General features: G+C 38.3%; 1 protein-coding gene across 1 annotated transcript in view; it reads right to left on the bottom strand.

Annotated features, from left to right (window-relative positions):
- Nucleotides 1-3,774: 3,774 nt before the first annotated feature.
- LOC133663137 (solute carrier family 49 member 4-like) overlaps nt 3,775-17,412 on the bottom strand; it is a 36,297-nt gene continuing 22,659 nt past the window's right edge. Inside the window, exons 7-9 of the mRNA XM_062067382.1 lie at nt 16,231-16,358; nt 10,118-10,300; nt 3,775-5,041 (exon numbers count right to left, since the gene is read on the bottom strand). Coding sequence (XP_061923366.1) covers nt 4,926-5,041; nt 10,118-10,300; nt 16,231-16,358 — 427 coding nt within the window. The 3' untranslated portion in view covers nt 3,775-4,925. The remainder of the gene's footprint in view (nt 5,042-10,117; nt 10,301-16,230; nt 16,359-17,412) is intronic.

Genomic DNA, 17,412 nt, shown 5'->3' with positions numbered 1-17,412 from the left:
CATTAGGGACACTCACAGACAGAACATTAGGGACACTTACAGACAGAACATTAGGGACACTTACAGACAGAACATTAGGGACACTCGCAGACAGAACATTAGGGACACTCGCAGACAGAACATTAGGGACACTCGCAGACAGAACATTAGGGACACTTACAGACAGAACATTAGGGACACTTACAGACAGAACATTAGGGACACTTACAGACAGAACATTAGGGACACTCGCAGACAGAACATTAGGGACACTCGCAGACAGAACATTAGGGACACTCGCAGACAGAACATTAGGGACACTTACAGACAGAACATTAGGGACACTCACAGACAGAACATTAGGGACACTTACAGACAGAACATTAGGGACACTTGCAGACAGAACATTAGGGACACTCGCAGACAGCACATTAGGGACACTCGCAGACAGAACATTAGGGACACTCGCAGACAGAACATTAGGGACACTCGCAGACAGAACATTAGGGACACTCGCAGACAGAACATTAGGGACACTTACAGACAGAACATTAGGGACACTTACAGACAGAACATTAGGGACACTCGCAGACAGAACATTAGGGACACTTACAGACAGAACATTAGGGACACTCACAGACAGAACATTAGGGACACTTACAGACAGAACATTAGGGACACTTACAGACAGAACATTAGGGACACTCGCAGACAGAACATTAGGGACACTCGCAGACAGAACATTAGGGACACTTACAGACAGAACATTAGGGACACTTACAGACAGAACATTAGGGACACTTACAGACAGAACATTAGGGACACTTACAGACAGAACATTAGGGACACTTACAGACAGAACATTAGGGACACTCGCAGACAGAACATTAGGGACACTCGCAGACAGAACATTAGGGACACTCGCAGACAGAACATTAGGGACACTCGCAGACAGAACATTAGGGACACTCGCAGACAGAACATTAGGGACACTTACAGACAGAACATTAGGGACACTTACAGACAGAACATTAGGGACACTCGCAGACAGAACATTAGGGACACTTACAGACAGAACATTAGGGACACTCACAGACAGAACATTAGGGACACTCGCAGACAGAACATTAGGGACACTTACAGACAGAACATTAGGGACACTTACAGACAGAACATTAGGGACACTTACAGACAGAACATTAGGGACACTCGCAGACAGAACATTAGGGACACTCGCAGACAGAACATTAGGGACACTCGCAGACAGAACATTAGGGACACTCGCAGACAGAACATTAGGGACACTCGCAGACAGAACATTAGGGACACTCGCAGACAGAACATTAGGGACACTCGCAGACAGAACATTAGGGACACTTACAGACAGAACATTAGGGACACTCACAGACAGAACATTAGGGACACTCGCAGACAGAACATTAGGGACACTCACAGACAGAACATTAGGGACACTCACAGACAGAACATTAGGGACACTTACAGACAGAACATTAGGGACACTCACAGACAGAACATTAGGGACACTTACAGACAGAACATTAGGGACACTCACAGACAGAACATTAGGGACACTCACAGACAGAACATTAGGGACACTCACAGACAGAACATTAGGGACACTTACAGACAGAACATTAGGGACACTTACAGACAGAACATTAGGGACACTCACAGACAGAACATTAGGGACACTCACAGACAGAACATTAGGGACACTCACAGACAGAACATTAGGGACACTTACAGACAGAACATTAGGGACACTCACAGACAGAACATTAGGGACACTCACAGACAGAACATTAGGGACACTTACAGACAGAACATTAGGGACACTCACAGACAGAACATTAGGGACACTTACAGACAGAACATTAGGGACACTCGCAGACAGAACATTAGGGACACTTACAGACAGAACATTAGGGACACTTACAGACAGAACATTAGGGACACTCGCAGACAGAACATTAGGGACACTCGCAGACAGAACATTAGGGACACTCGCAGACAGAACATTAGGGACACTCGCAGACAGAACATTAGGGACACTCGCAGACAGAACATTAGGGACACTCGCAGACAGAACATTAGGGACACTCGCAGACAGAACATTAGGGACACTCGCAGACAGAACATTAGGGACACTTACAGACAGAACATTAGGGACACTCACAGACAGAACATTAGGGACACTTACAGACAGAACATTAGGGACACTCACAGACAGAACATTAGGGACACTTACAGACAGAACATTAGGGACACTCACAGACAGAACATTAGGGACACTTACAGACAGAACATTAGGGACACTCACAGACAGAACATTAGGGACACTCGCAGACAGAACATTAGGGACACTTGCAGACAGAACATTAGGGACACTCGCAGACAGAACATTAGGGACACTCGCAGACAGAACATTAGGGACACTCGCAGACAGAACATTAGGGACACTCGCAGACAGAACATTAGGGACACTCGCAGACAGAACATTAGGGACACTCGCAGACAGAACATTAGGGACACTCGCAGACAGAACATTAGGGACACTCGCAGACAGAACATTAGGGACACTCGCAGACAGAACATTAGGGACACTCGCAGACAGAACATTAGGGACACTCGCAGACAGAACATTAGGGACACTCGCAGACAGAACATTAGGGACACTCGCAGACAGAACATTAGGGACACTCGCAGACAGAACATTAGGGACACTCGCAGACAGAACATTAGGGACACTCGCAGACAGAACATTAGGGACACTCACAGACAGAACATTAGGGACACTTACAGACAGAACATTAGGGACACTTACAGACAGAACATTAGGGACACTCGCAGACAGAACATTAGGGACACTCGCAGACAGAACATTAGGGACACTCACAGACAGAACATTAGGGACACTTACAGACAGAACATTAGGGACACTTACAGACAGAACATTAGGGACACTTACAGACAGAACATTAGGGACACTCACAGACAGAACATTAGGGACACTTACAGACAGAACATTAGGGACACTCGCAGACAGAACATTAGGGACACTCACAGACAGAACATTAGGGACACTTACAGACAGAACATTAGGGACACTCACAGACAGAACATTAGGGACACTTACAGACAGAACATTAGGGACACTCACAGACAGAACATTAGGGACACTTACAGACAGAACATTAGGGACACTCACAGACAGAACATTAGGGACACTCGCAGACAGAACATTAGGGACACTTACAGACAGAACATTAGGGACACTCACAGACAGAACATTAGGGACACTCGCAGACAGAACATTAGGGACACTCGCAGACAGAACATTAGGGACACTCGCAGACAGAACATTAGGGACCCTCGCAGACAGAACATTAGGGACACTTACAGACAGAACATTAGGGACACTTACAGACAGAACATTAGGGACACTCGCAGACAGAACATTAGGGACACTCGCAGACAGAACATTAGGGACACTCGCAGACAGAACATTAGGGACACTTACAGACAGAACATTAGGGACACTCGCAGACAGAACATTAGGGACACTCGCAGACAGAACATTAGGGACACTCGCAGACAGAACATTAAGTACACTTAAGGTCAAAGCACTTCTTATTTGAGGTAGATAACATTAAACGTCTAAATATATTGCATTATTCATTTGATTAAAATACTTAAACAATTTTTTTTAATGTGTAAAAAAACAAAAAAGTTCCTTAAATGTGTTATCTATTAAAAATACAAGACAAAAAACAATCAAAAATAAAACCCAAGATGAAACATTTTGTGTTTGAAAGTCAAGCAGAAGCACTGATATTATTCATCAAATGATTTTAATAAGGTGCTGGAGGTTCAAAGGTCATGTTCCAACGTGGAGAAGGCCACGCCCCCAGGAAGCAGACAGGACATGAAAGGAAATCAGCCACAGGAGACAAGAAAGACACACCACATTTTCTACCAAAGGAGTAAAAATGTCCAGACTTTGTGCAAACAAAACAATTGTCCACTTTTTCCCTTTTCTGTCTTGGCGCCCACACCATCTTCTCAGAGTGTCCACACCATCATCTCAGAGTGTCCACACCATCTTCTCAGAGTGTCCACACCATCATCTCTGAGTGTCCACACCATCTTCTCAGAGTGTCCACACCATCTTCTCAGAGTGTCCACACCATCATCTCAGAGTGTCCACACCATCATCTCTGAGTGTCCACACCATCTTCTCAGAGTGTCCACACCATCTTCTCAGAGTGTCCACACCATCATCTCAGGGCGTCCACACCATCATCTCAGAGCGTCCACACCATCTTCTCAGAGTGTCCACACCATCATCTCAGGGCGTCCACACCATCATCTCAGAGCGTCCACACCATCATCTCTGAGTGTCCACACCATCTTCTCAGAGTGTCCACACCATCTTCTCAGAGTGTCCACACCATCATCTCAGGGCGTCCACACCATCATCTCAGAGCGTCCACACCATCTTCTCAGAGTGTCCACACCATCATCTCAGGGCGTCCACACCATCATCTCAGAGCGTCCACACCATCCTCTCTGAGTGTCCACACCATCTTCTCAGAGTGTCCACACCATCTTCTCAAGAGTGTCCACACCATCCTCTCTGATCTTCTCTTGGCGTGTCTGAGCGTCCACACCACACCACACCACACCATCTTCTCATCCAGACTGAAAATAAATACTGGCCAGCTAGCGAGCGTCAGTAAAAATAGCTGTTAGCTTAAAAGTGACATCACAGATCACCATGGCAACAGACACACATGAATTCTTTTAAAAAGTGTCTTTTGCTGCGTGCTGATTGGCTGCTGGAGGTTGTCAGCCATCTTTGAGAGTTAAAAACAGGAAGTCCCTTTTAAAGTATGTACATGCTAACATGCTAGCACGCTAGCAAGTCAGACGGACACGAAGACGTCCAAGTAGAGGCGGTCGTACGACTCCCTGAAGAAGAGGAGGAGCACCAGGCTGAAGATGCAGGAGCCCGTCACACACCAGTTCAACCACGACACGTCTGAGGACAAACATCAAAGTCAACAACACCCGAACATTGCAGGATCTTTGAACAACTGTTGATGACAAACAAGAGTTGACAACAAACAAGAGTTGATGACAAACAAGAGTTGACGACAAACAAGAGTTGACAACAAACAAGAGTTGACGACAAACAAGAGTTGACAACAAACAAGAGTTGACAACAAACAAGAGTTGATGACAAACAAGAGTTGACAACAAACAAGAGTTGATGACAAACAAGAGTTGATGACAAACAAGAGTTGACAACAAACAAGAGTTGATGACAAACAAGAGTTGACGACAAACAAGAGTTGACAACAAACAAGAGTTGACGACAAACAAGAGTTGATGACAAACAAGAGTTGACGACAAACAAGAGTTGACAACAAACAAGAGTTGACAACAAACAAGAGTTGATGACAAACAAGAGTTGATGACAAACAAGAGTTAATGACAAACAAGAGTTGACAACAAACAAGAGTTGATGACAAACAAGAGTTGATGACAAACAAGAGTTAATGACAAACAAGAGTTGACAACAAACAAGAGTTGATGACAAACAAGAGTTGATGACAAACAAGAGTTAATGACAAACAAGAGTTGACAACAAACAAGAGTTGACAACAAACAAGAGTTGATGACAAACAAGAGTTGATGACAAACAAGAGTTGATGACAAACAAGAGTTGATGACAAACAAGAGTTGACAACAAACAAGAGTTGATGACAAACAAGAGTTGACAACAAAGAAGAGTTGATGACAAACAAGAGCTGATGACAAACAAGAGTTGATGACAAACAAGAGTTGATGACAAACAAGAGTTGACAACAAACAAGAGTTAACAACAAACAAGAGTTGACAACAAACAAGAGTTGATGACAAACAAGAGTTGACAACAAAGAAGAGTTGATGACAAACAAGAGCTGATGACAAACAAGAGTTGATGACATACAAGAGTTGACAACAAACAAGAGTTGATGACAAACAAGAGTTGACAAAAAACAAGAGTTGATGACAAACAAGAGTTGACAACAAAGAAGAGTTGATGACAAACAAAAGCTGATGACAAACAAGAGTTGATGACAAACAAGAGTTGACAACAAACAAGAGTTGATGACAAACAAGAGATGACAACAAACAAGAGTTGATGACAAACAAGAGTTGACAACAAAGAAGAGTTGATGACAAACAAGAGCTGATGACAAACAAGAGTTGATGACAAACAAGAGTTGACAACAAAGAAGAGTTGATGACAAACAAGAGCTGATGACAAACAAGAGCTGATGACAATCAAGAGCTGACGACAAACAAGAGTTGATGACAAACAAGAGTTGACAACCAAGAAGAGTTGATGACAAACAAGAGCTGACGACAAACAAAAGCTGATGACAAACAAAAGTTGATGACAAACAAGAGTTGACAACAAAGATGAGTTGACGACAAACAAGAGCTGATGACAAACAAGCGTTGATGACAAACAAGAGTTAATGACAAAGAAGAGTTGATGACAAACAAGAGTTGATGACAAACAAGAGTTGATGACAAACAAGAGTTGATGACCAAGAAGAGTTGATGACAAACAAGAGCTGACGACAAACAAAAGCTGATGACAAACAAAAGTTGATGACAAACAAGAGTTGACAACAAAGAAGAGTTGACGACAAACAAGAGCTGATGACAAACAAGAGGTTGATGACAAACAAGAGTTGATGAGAAACAAGAGTTGATGACAAACAAGAGTTGATGACAAACAAGAGTTGACAACAAAGAAGAGTTGATGACAAACAAGAGCTGATGACAAACAAGAGTTGATGACAAACAAGAGTTGACAACAAAGAAGAGTTGATGACAAACAAGAGCTGATGACAAACAAGAGCTGATGACAAACAAGAGCTGACGACAAACAAGAGTTGACGACAAACAAGAGTTGACGACAAACAAGAGTTGATGACAAACAAGAGTTGACAACATAGAAGAGTTGACGACAAACAAGAGCTGATGACAAACAAGAGTTGATGACAAACAAGAGTTGATGACAAACAAGAGTTGACAACAAAGAAGAGTTTATGACAAACAAGAGTTGACAACAAAGAAGAGTTGATGACAAACAAGAGTTGATGACAAAGAAGAGTTGATGACAAACAAGAGTTGATGACAAACAAGAGTTGATGACCAAGAAGAGTTGATGACAAACAAGAGCTGACGACAAACAAAAGCTGATGACAAACAAAAGTTGATGACAAACAAGAGTTGACAACAAAGAAGAGTTGACGACAAACAAGAGCTGATGACAAACAAGAGTTGATGACAAACAAGAGTTGATGACAAACAAGAGTTGACAACAAAGAAGAGTTTATGACAAACAAGAGTTGACAACAAAGAAGAGTTGATGACAAACAAGAGCTAATGACAAAGAAGAGTTGATGACAAACAAGAGTTGACAACAAAGAAGAGTTGATGACAAACAAGAGCTGATGACAAACAAGAGCTGATGACAAACAAGAGCTGACGACAAACAAGAGTTGACGACAAACAAGAGTTGATGACAAACAAGAGTTGACAACAAACAAGAGTTGATGACAAACAAGAGTTGATGACAAACAAGAGTTGACAACAAACAAGAGTTGATGACAAACAAGAGTTGATGACAAACAAGAGTTGATGACAAACAAGAGTTGACAACCAAAAAGAGCTGACGACAAACAAGAGCTGATGACAAACAAAAGTTGACAACAAACAAGAGTTGACAACAAAGAAGAGTTGACGACAAACAAGAGTTGACGACAAACAAGAGTTGATGACAAACAAGAGTTGATGACAAACAAGAGTTGACAACAAAGAAGAGTTGACGACAAACAAGAGCTGATGACAAACAAGAGTTGATGACAAACAAGAGTTGATGACAAAGAAGAGTTGATGACAAACAAGAGTTGATGACAAACAAGAGTTGATGACAAACAAGAGTTGATGACCAAGAAGAGTTGATGACAAACAAGAGCTGACGACAAACAAAAGCTGATGACAAACAAAAGTTGATGACAAACAAGAGTTGACAACAAAGAAGAGTTGACGACAAACAAGAGCTGATGACAAACAAGAGTTGATGACAAACAAGAGTTGATGACAAACAAGAGTTGACAACAAAGAAGAGTTTATGACAAACAAGAGTTGACAACAAAGAAGAGTTGATGACAAACAAGAGTTGATGACAAACAAGAGTTGACAACAAAGAAGAGTTGATGACAAACAAGAGCTGATGACAAACAAGAGCTGATGACAAACAAGAGCTGATGACAAACAAGAGCTGACGACAAACAAGAGTTGACGACAAACAAGAGTTGATGACAAACAAGAGTTGACAACAAACAAGAGTTGACGACAAACAAGAGTTGACGACAAACAAGAGTTGATGACAAACAAGAGTTGACAACAAACAAGAGTTGACGACAAACAAGAGTTGATGACAAACAAGAGTTGACGACCAAGAAGAGTTGATGACAAACAAGAGTTGATGACAAACAAGAGTTGATGACAAACAAGAGTTGACGACAAACAAGAGCTGACGACAAACAAGAGCTGACGACAAACAAAAGTTGATGACAAACAAGAGTTGACAACAAAGAAGAGTTGACGACAAACAAGAGCTGATGACAAACAAGAGTTGATGACAAACAAGAGTTGATGACAAACAAGAGTTGACAACAAAGAAGAGTTGATGACAAACAAGAGTTGACGACAAACAAGAGTTGATGACAACACAAGAGTTGATGACAAACAAGAGTTGACGACAAACAAGAGCTGACGACAAACAAAAGTTGATGACAAACAAGAGTTGACAACAAAGAAGAGTTGACGACAAACAAGAGCTGATGACAAACAAGAGTTGATGACAAACAAGAGTTGATGACAAACAAGAGCTGACGACAAAGAAGAGTTGATGACAAACAAGTGTTGATGACAAACAAGAGTTGATGACAAAGAAGAGTTGATGACAAAGTAGAGTAGATGACAAAGAAGAGTAGATGATGAGAAAGAAGAGTTGATGACAAAGTAGAGTAGATGAGAAAGAAGAGTTGATGACAAAGTAGAGTAGATGAGAAAGTAGAGTAGATGATGACAAAGTAGAGTAGATAAGAAAGTAGAGTAGATGAGAAAGTAGAGTAGATGACAAAGAAGAGTAGATGATGAGAAAGAAGAGTTGATGACAAAGTAGAGTAGATGAGAAAGTAGAGTAGATAAGAAAGTAGAGTAGATGAGAAAGTAGAGTAGATGACAAAGTAGAGTAGATGACAAAGAAGAGTAGATGACAAAGAAGAGTAGATGATGAGAAAGAAGAGTTGATGACAAAGTAGAGTAGATGAGAAAGTAGAGTAGATGATGACAAAGTAGAGTAGATAAGAAAGTAGAGTAGATGACAAAGAAGAGTAGATGACAAAGAAGAGTAGATGATGAGAAAGAAGAGTTGATGACAAAGTAGAGTAGATGAAAAAGTAGAGTAGATGAGAAAGTAGAGTAGATGACAAAGTAGAGTAGATGAGAAAGTAGAGTAGATGAGAAAGTAGAGTAGATGAGAAAGTAGAGTAGATAAGAAAGTAGAGTAGATGACAAAGTAGAGTAGATGAGAAAGTAGAGTAGATGAGAAAGTAGAGTAGATAAGAAAGTAGAGTAGATGAGAAAGTAGAGTAGATGAGAAAGTAGAGTAGATGATGACAAAGTAGAGTAGATGAGAAAGTAGAGTAGATGAGAAAGTAGAGTAGATGAGAAAGTAGAGTAGATGAGAAAGTAGAGTAGATGAGAAAGTAGAGTAGATGACAAAGTAGAGTTGATGAGAAAGTAGAGTAGATGAGAAAGTAGAGTTGATGAGAAAGTAGAGTTGATGAGAAAGTAGAGTAGATGACAAAGTAGAGTAGATGAGAAAGTAGAGTAGATGACAAAGTAGAGTAGATGAGAAAGTAGAGTAGATGAGAAAGTAGAGTTGATGAGAAAGTAGAGTTGATGAGAAAGTAGAGTAGATGACAAAGTAGAGTTGATGAGAAAGTAGAGTAGATGAGAAAGTAGAGTAAATATGTGTTACCTGTGCAGTAGAATGAGAGGAAGAAGAGCATGAGTCCAGTGAACAAGTTGGCCATGAAGGTGACGACACCACAGGTGATGCCTTCAGGGACAGGATAGACCGTCTCAATAAAGAGCTCCAAGAAGATGGGAACACTGCTGTTGATGAAGATGCCCACCAGGATGCACGACGTATACAAGATGGCTGCCAGAGACACAAGTATTACACTATTACTACTACTACTACTACATGTATTACACTATTACTACTACTACTACTACATGTATTACACTATTACTACTACTACTACTACATGTATTACACTATTACTACTACTACTACACATACATGTATTACACTATTACTACTACTACTACTACATGTATTACACTATTACTACTACTACTACTACATGTATTACACTATTACTACTACTACTACACATACATGTATTACACTATTACTACTACTACTACTACATGTATTACACTATTACTACTACTACTACACATACATGTATTACACTATTACTACTACTACTACACATACATGTATTACACTATTACTACTACTACTACTACATGTATTACACTATTACTACTACTACTACTACATGTATTACACTATTACTACTACTACTACACATACATGTATTACACTATTACTACTACTACTACTACATGTATTACACTATTACTACTACTACTACTACATGTATTACACTATTACTACTACTACTACTACATGTATTACACTATTACTACTACTACTACTACATGTATTACACTATTACTACTACTACTACACATACATGTATTACAGTATTACTACTACTACTACACATACATGTATTACACTATTACTACTACTACTACACATACATGTATTACACTATTACTACTACACTGCTGTTGATGAAGATGCCCACCAGGATGCACGACGTATACAAGATGGCTGCCAGAGACACAAGTATTACACTATTACTACTACTACTACACATACATGTATTACACTATTACTACTACTACTACTACATGTATTACACTATTACTACTACTACTACTACATGTATTACACTATTACTACTACTACTACTACATGTATTACACTATTACTACTACTACTACACATACATGTATTACAGTATTACTACTACTACTACACATACATGTATTACAGTATTACTACTACTACTACACATACATGTATTACACTATTACTACTACTACTACACATACATGTATTACACTATTACTACTACTACTACACATACATGTATTACACTATTACTACTACTACTACACATACATGTATTACAGTATTACTACTACTACTACACATACATGTATTACACTATTACTACTACACTGCTGTTGATGAAGATGCCCACCAGGATGCACGACGTATACAAGATGGCTGCCAGAGACACAAGTATTACACTATTACTACTACTACTACTACATGTATTACACTATTACTACTACTACTACTACTACATGTATTACACTATTACTACTACTACTACTACATGTATTACACTATTACTACTACTACTACACATACATGTATTACACTATTACTACTACTACTACTACATGTATTACACTATTACTACTACTACTACACATACATGTATTACACTATTACTACTACTACTACACATACATGTATTACACTATTACTACTACTACTACTACTACATGTATTACAGTATTACTACTACTACTACACATACATGTATTACACTATTACTACTACTACTACTACATGTATTACAGTATTACTACTACTACTACACATACATGTATTACACTATTACTACTACTACTACTACACATACATGTATTACACTATTACTACTACTACTACTACATGTATTACACTATTACTACTACTACTACACATACATGTATTACACTATTACTACTACTACTACACATACATGTATTACAGTATTACTACTACTACTACACATACATGTATTACAGTATTACTACTACTACTACACATACATGTATTACACTATTACTACTACTACTACTACATGTATTACAGTATTACTACTACACTGCTGTTGATGAAGATGCCCACCAGGATGCACGATGTATACAAGATGGCTGCCAGAGACACAAGTATTACACTATTACTACTACTACTACTACTACATGTATTACACTATTACTACTACTACTACTACATGTATTACACTATTACTACTACTACTACTACTACATGTATTACACTATTACTACTACTACTACACATACATGTATTACAGTATTACTACTACTACTACACATACATGTATTACACTATTACTACTACTACTACTACATGTATTACAGTATTACTACTACACTGCTGTTGATGAAGATGCCCACCAGGATGCACGATGTATACAAGATGGCTGCCAGAGACACAAGTATTACACTATTACTACTACTACTACTACATGTATTACAGTATTACTACTACTACTACACATACATGTATTACAGTATTACTACTAAACTGCTGTTGATGAAGATGCCCACCAGGATGCACGATGTATACAAGATGGCTGCCAGAGACACAAGTATTACACTATTACTACTACTACATGTATTACACTATTACTACTACTACTACACATACATGTATTACACTATTACTACTACTACTACTACATGTATTACACTATTACTACTACTACTACACATACATGTATTACACTATTACTACTACTACACATACATGTATTACAGTATTACTACTACTACTACACATACATGTATTACACTATTACTACTACACTGCTGTTGATGAAGATGCCCACCAGGATGCACGATGTATACAAGATGGCTGCCAGAGACACAAGTATTACAATATTACTACTACTACTACTACATGTATTACAGTATTACTACTACTACTACTACATGTATTACAGTATTACTACTACTACTACACATACATGTATTACACTATTACTACTACTACTACTACATGTATTACAGTATTACTACTACTACTACACATACATGTATTACACTATTACTACTACTACTACTACATGTATTACAGTATTACTACTACTACTACATGTATTACAGTATTACTACTACTACTACACATACATGTATTACAGTATTACTACTACTACTACTACATGTATTACAGTATTACTACTACACTGCTGTTGATGAAGATGCCCACCAGGATGCACGATGTATACAAGATGGCTGCCAGAGACACAAGTATTACACTATTACTACTACTACTACTACATGTATTACAGTATTACTACTACTACTACTACACATACATGTATTACACTATTACTACTACTACTACTACATGTATTACACTATTACTACTACTACTACTACATGTATTACACTATTACTACTACTACTACACATACATGTATTACAGTATTACTACTACTACTACACATACATGTATTACACTATTACTACTACTACTACTACATGTATTACACTATTACTACTACTACTACACATACATGTATTACACTATTACTACTACTACTACTACATGTATTACACTATTACTACTACTACTACACATACATGTATTACAGTATTACTACTACTACTACACATACATGTATTACACTATTACTACTACTACTACTACATGTATTACAGTATTACTACTACTACTACACATACATGTATTACAGTATTACTACTACTACTACACATACATGTATTACACTATTACTACTACTACTACACATACATGTATTACAGTATTACTACTACTACTACACATACATGTATTACACTATTACTACTACTACTACTACACATACATGTATTACAGTATTACTACTACTACTACACATACATGTATTACACTATTACTACTACTACTACTACACATACATGTATTACAGTATTACTACTACTACTACACATACATGTATTACACTATTACTACTACTACTACACATACATGTATTACACTATTACTACTACTACTACTACATGTATTACACTATTACTACTACTACTACTACATGTATTACACTATTACTACTACTACTACACATACATGTATTACAGTATTACTACTACTACTACACATACATGTATTACACTATTACTACTACTACTACACATACATGTATTACACTATTACTACTACTACTACACATACATGTATTACAGTATTACTACTACTACTACTACATGTATTACACTATTACTACTACTACTACTACATGTATTACACTATTACTACTACTACTACACATACATGTATTACAGTATTACTACTACTACTACACATACATGTATTACACTATTACTACTACTACTACTACACATACATGTATTACAGTATTACTACTACTACTACACATACATGTATTACACTATTACTACTACTACTACTACACATACATGTATTACAGTATTACTACTACTACTACACATACATGTATTACACTATTACTACTACTACTACACATACATGTATTACACTATTACTACTACTACTACTACTACATGTATTACACTATTACTACTACTACTACTACATGTATTACACTATTACTACTACTACTACACATACATGTATTACAGTATTACTACTACTACTACACATACATGTATTACACTATTACTACTACTACTACACATACATGTATTACACTATTACTACTACTACTACTACATGTATTACACTATTACTACTACTACTACTACTACATGTATTACACTATTACTACTACTACTACTACATGTATTACACTATTACTACTACTACTACACATACATGTATTACAGTATTACTACTACTACTACACATACATGTATTACACTATTACTACTACTACTACACATACATGTATTACACTATTACTACTACTACTACTACATATATTACACTATTACTACTACTACTACTACACATACATGTATTGCAGTATTACATATACAGGTATATAACAGGACTAAGACAGGTGTATATGAGTAGTAAGACAGGTGTACCTGCAGTGGAGGGCAGGTGAGTGTAGCTGCTCAGACAGGTGAGTGTGAACCAGGTGTATATGAGTAGTAAGCCAGGTGTACCTGCAGTGGAGGGCAGGTGAGTGTAGCTGCTCAGACAGGTGAGTGTGAAGCAGGTGTATATGAGTAGTAAGCCAGGTGTACCTGCAGTGGAGGGCAGGTGAGTGTAGCTGCTCAGACAGGTGAGTGTGAAGCAGGTGTATATGAGTAGTAAGACAGGTGTACCTGCAGTGGAGGGCAGGTGAGTGTAGCTGCTCAGACAGGTGAGTGTGAAGCAGGTGTATATGAGGAGTAAGACAGGTGTACCTGCAGTGGAAGGCAGGTGAGTGTAGCTGCTCAGACAGGTGAGTGTGAAGCAGGTGTATATGAGTAGTAAGACAGGTGTACCTGCAGTGGAGGGCAGGTGAGTGTAGCTGCTCAGACAGGTGAGTGTGAAGCAGGTGTATATGAGTAGTAAGACAGGTGTACCTGCAGTGGAGGGCAGGTGAGTGTAGCTGCTCAGACAGGTGAGTGTGAAGCAGGTGTATATGAGTAGTAAGACAGGTGTACCTGCAGTGGAGGGCAGGTGAGTGTAGCTGCTCAGACAGGTGAGTGTGAAGCAGGTGTATAAGAGGAGTAAGACAGGTGTACCTGCAGTGGAGGGCAGGTGAGTGTAGCTGCTCAGACAGGTGAGTGTGAAGCAGGTGTATATGAGTAGTAAGACAGGTGTACCTGCAGTGGAGGGCAGGTGAGTGTAGCTGCTCAGACAGGTGAGTGTGAAGCAGGTGTATATGAGTAGTAAGACAGGTGTACCTGCAGTGGAGGGCAGGTGAGTGTAGCTGCTCAGACAGGTGAGTGTGAAGCAGGTGTATATGAGTAGTAAGACAGGTGTACCTGCAGTGGAGGGCAGGTGAGTGTAGCTGCTCAGACAGGTGAGTGTGAACCAGGTGTATAAGAGTAGTAAGACAGGTGTACCTGCAGTGGAGGGCAGGTGAGTGTAGCTGCTCAGACAGGTGAGTGTGAAGCAGGTGTATAAGAGGAGTAAGACAGGTGTACCTGCAGTGGAGGGCAGGTGAGTGTAGCTGCTCAGACAGGTGAGTGTGAAGCAGGTGTATAAGAGGAGTAAGACAGGTGTACCTGCAGTGGAGGGCAGGTGAGTGTAGCTGCTCAGACAGGTGAGTGTGAACCAGGTGGAGGACAGAGAAGCTCCAGCCAGCATGAGAACCAGGATCAGTTTCAACATTCCTCTGATGGAGTCTGCAAACCTGCCAGGGAGGAAAGTAGTAGTAGTACTATTTAGTAGCAGTACTATTTGGTAGTAGTACTATTTAGTAGCAGTAGTACTTAGTAATAGTACTATTTAGTAGTACAACTATTTGGTAGTAGTACTATTTAGTAGTAGTAGTACTTAGTAATAGTAATATTTAGTAGTAGAACTATTTGGCAGTAGTACTATTTAGTAGTAGTAGTACTTAGTAATAGTACTATTTAGTAGCAGTACTACTTGGTAGTAGTACTATTTAGTAGCAGTAGTACTTAGTAATAGTACTATTTAGTAGTAGAACTATTTGGTAGTAGTACTATTTAGTAGTAGTAGTACTTAGTAATAGTACTATTTAGTAGCAGTACTACTTGGTAGTAGTACTATTTAGTAGCAGTAGTACTTAGTAATAGTACTATTTAGTAGTAGAACTATTTGGTAGTAGTACTATTTAGTAGTAGTAGTACTTAGTAGTAGTACTATTTAGTAGTAGAACTATTTGGTAGTAGTACTATTTAGTAGTAGTAGTACTTAGTAGTAGTACTATTTGGTAGTAGTACTATTTAATAGTAGTAGTACTTAGTTATAGTACTATTTAATAGTAGTAGTACTTAGTTATAGTATTATTTAGTAGTAGTACTATTTGTTAGTAGTACTATTTAGTAGTAGTACTATTTAGTAGTAGTAGTACTTAGTAGTAGTACTATTTAGTAGTAGTAGTACTTAGTAATAGTACTATTTAGTAGTAGTACTATTTGGTAGTAGTACTATTTGGTAGTAGTAGTAGTAGTATGTAGTAGTAGTAGTATTTAGAATGATGATGAATGTAGAAATATATTATTAAGTATTTGGTGATGTATTAAGTATTTAATGATGTATTAAGTATTTAATGATGTATTAAGTATTTAATGATTTATTAAGTATTTAATGATTTATTAAGTATTTAATGATGTATTAAGTATTTAATGATGTATTAAGTATTTAATGATGTATTAAGTATTTAATGATGTATTAAGTATTTAATGATTTATTAAGTATTTAATGATGTATTAAGTATT

Source organism: Entelurus aequoreus, linkage group LG13 (genome assembly GCF_033978785.1).
Source record: "Entelurus aequoreus isolate RoL-2023_Sb linkage group LG13, RoL_Eaeq_v1.1, whole genome shotgun sequence".
In the NCBI taxonomy this organism is placed as follows: domain Eukaryota; kingdom Metazoa; phylum Chordata; class Actinopteri; order Syngnathiformes; family Syngnathidae; genus Entelurus; species Entelurus aequoreus.
This window is presented reverse-complemented; position numbering and strand designations above follow the sequence as displayed.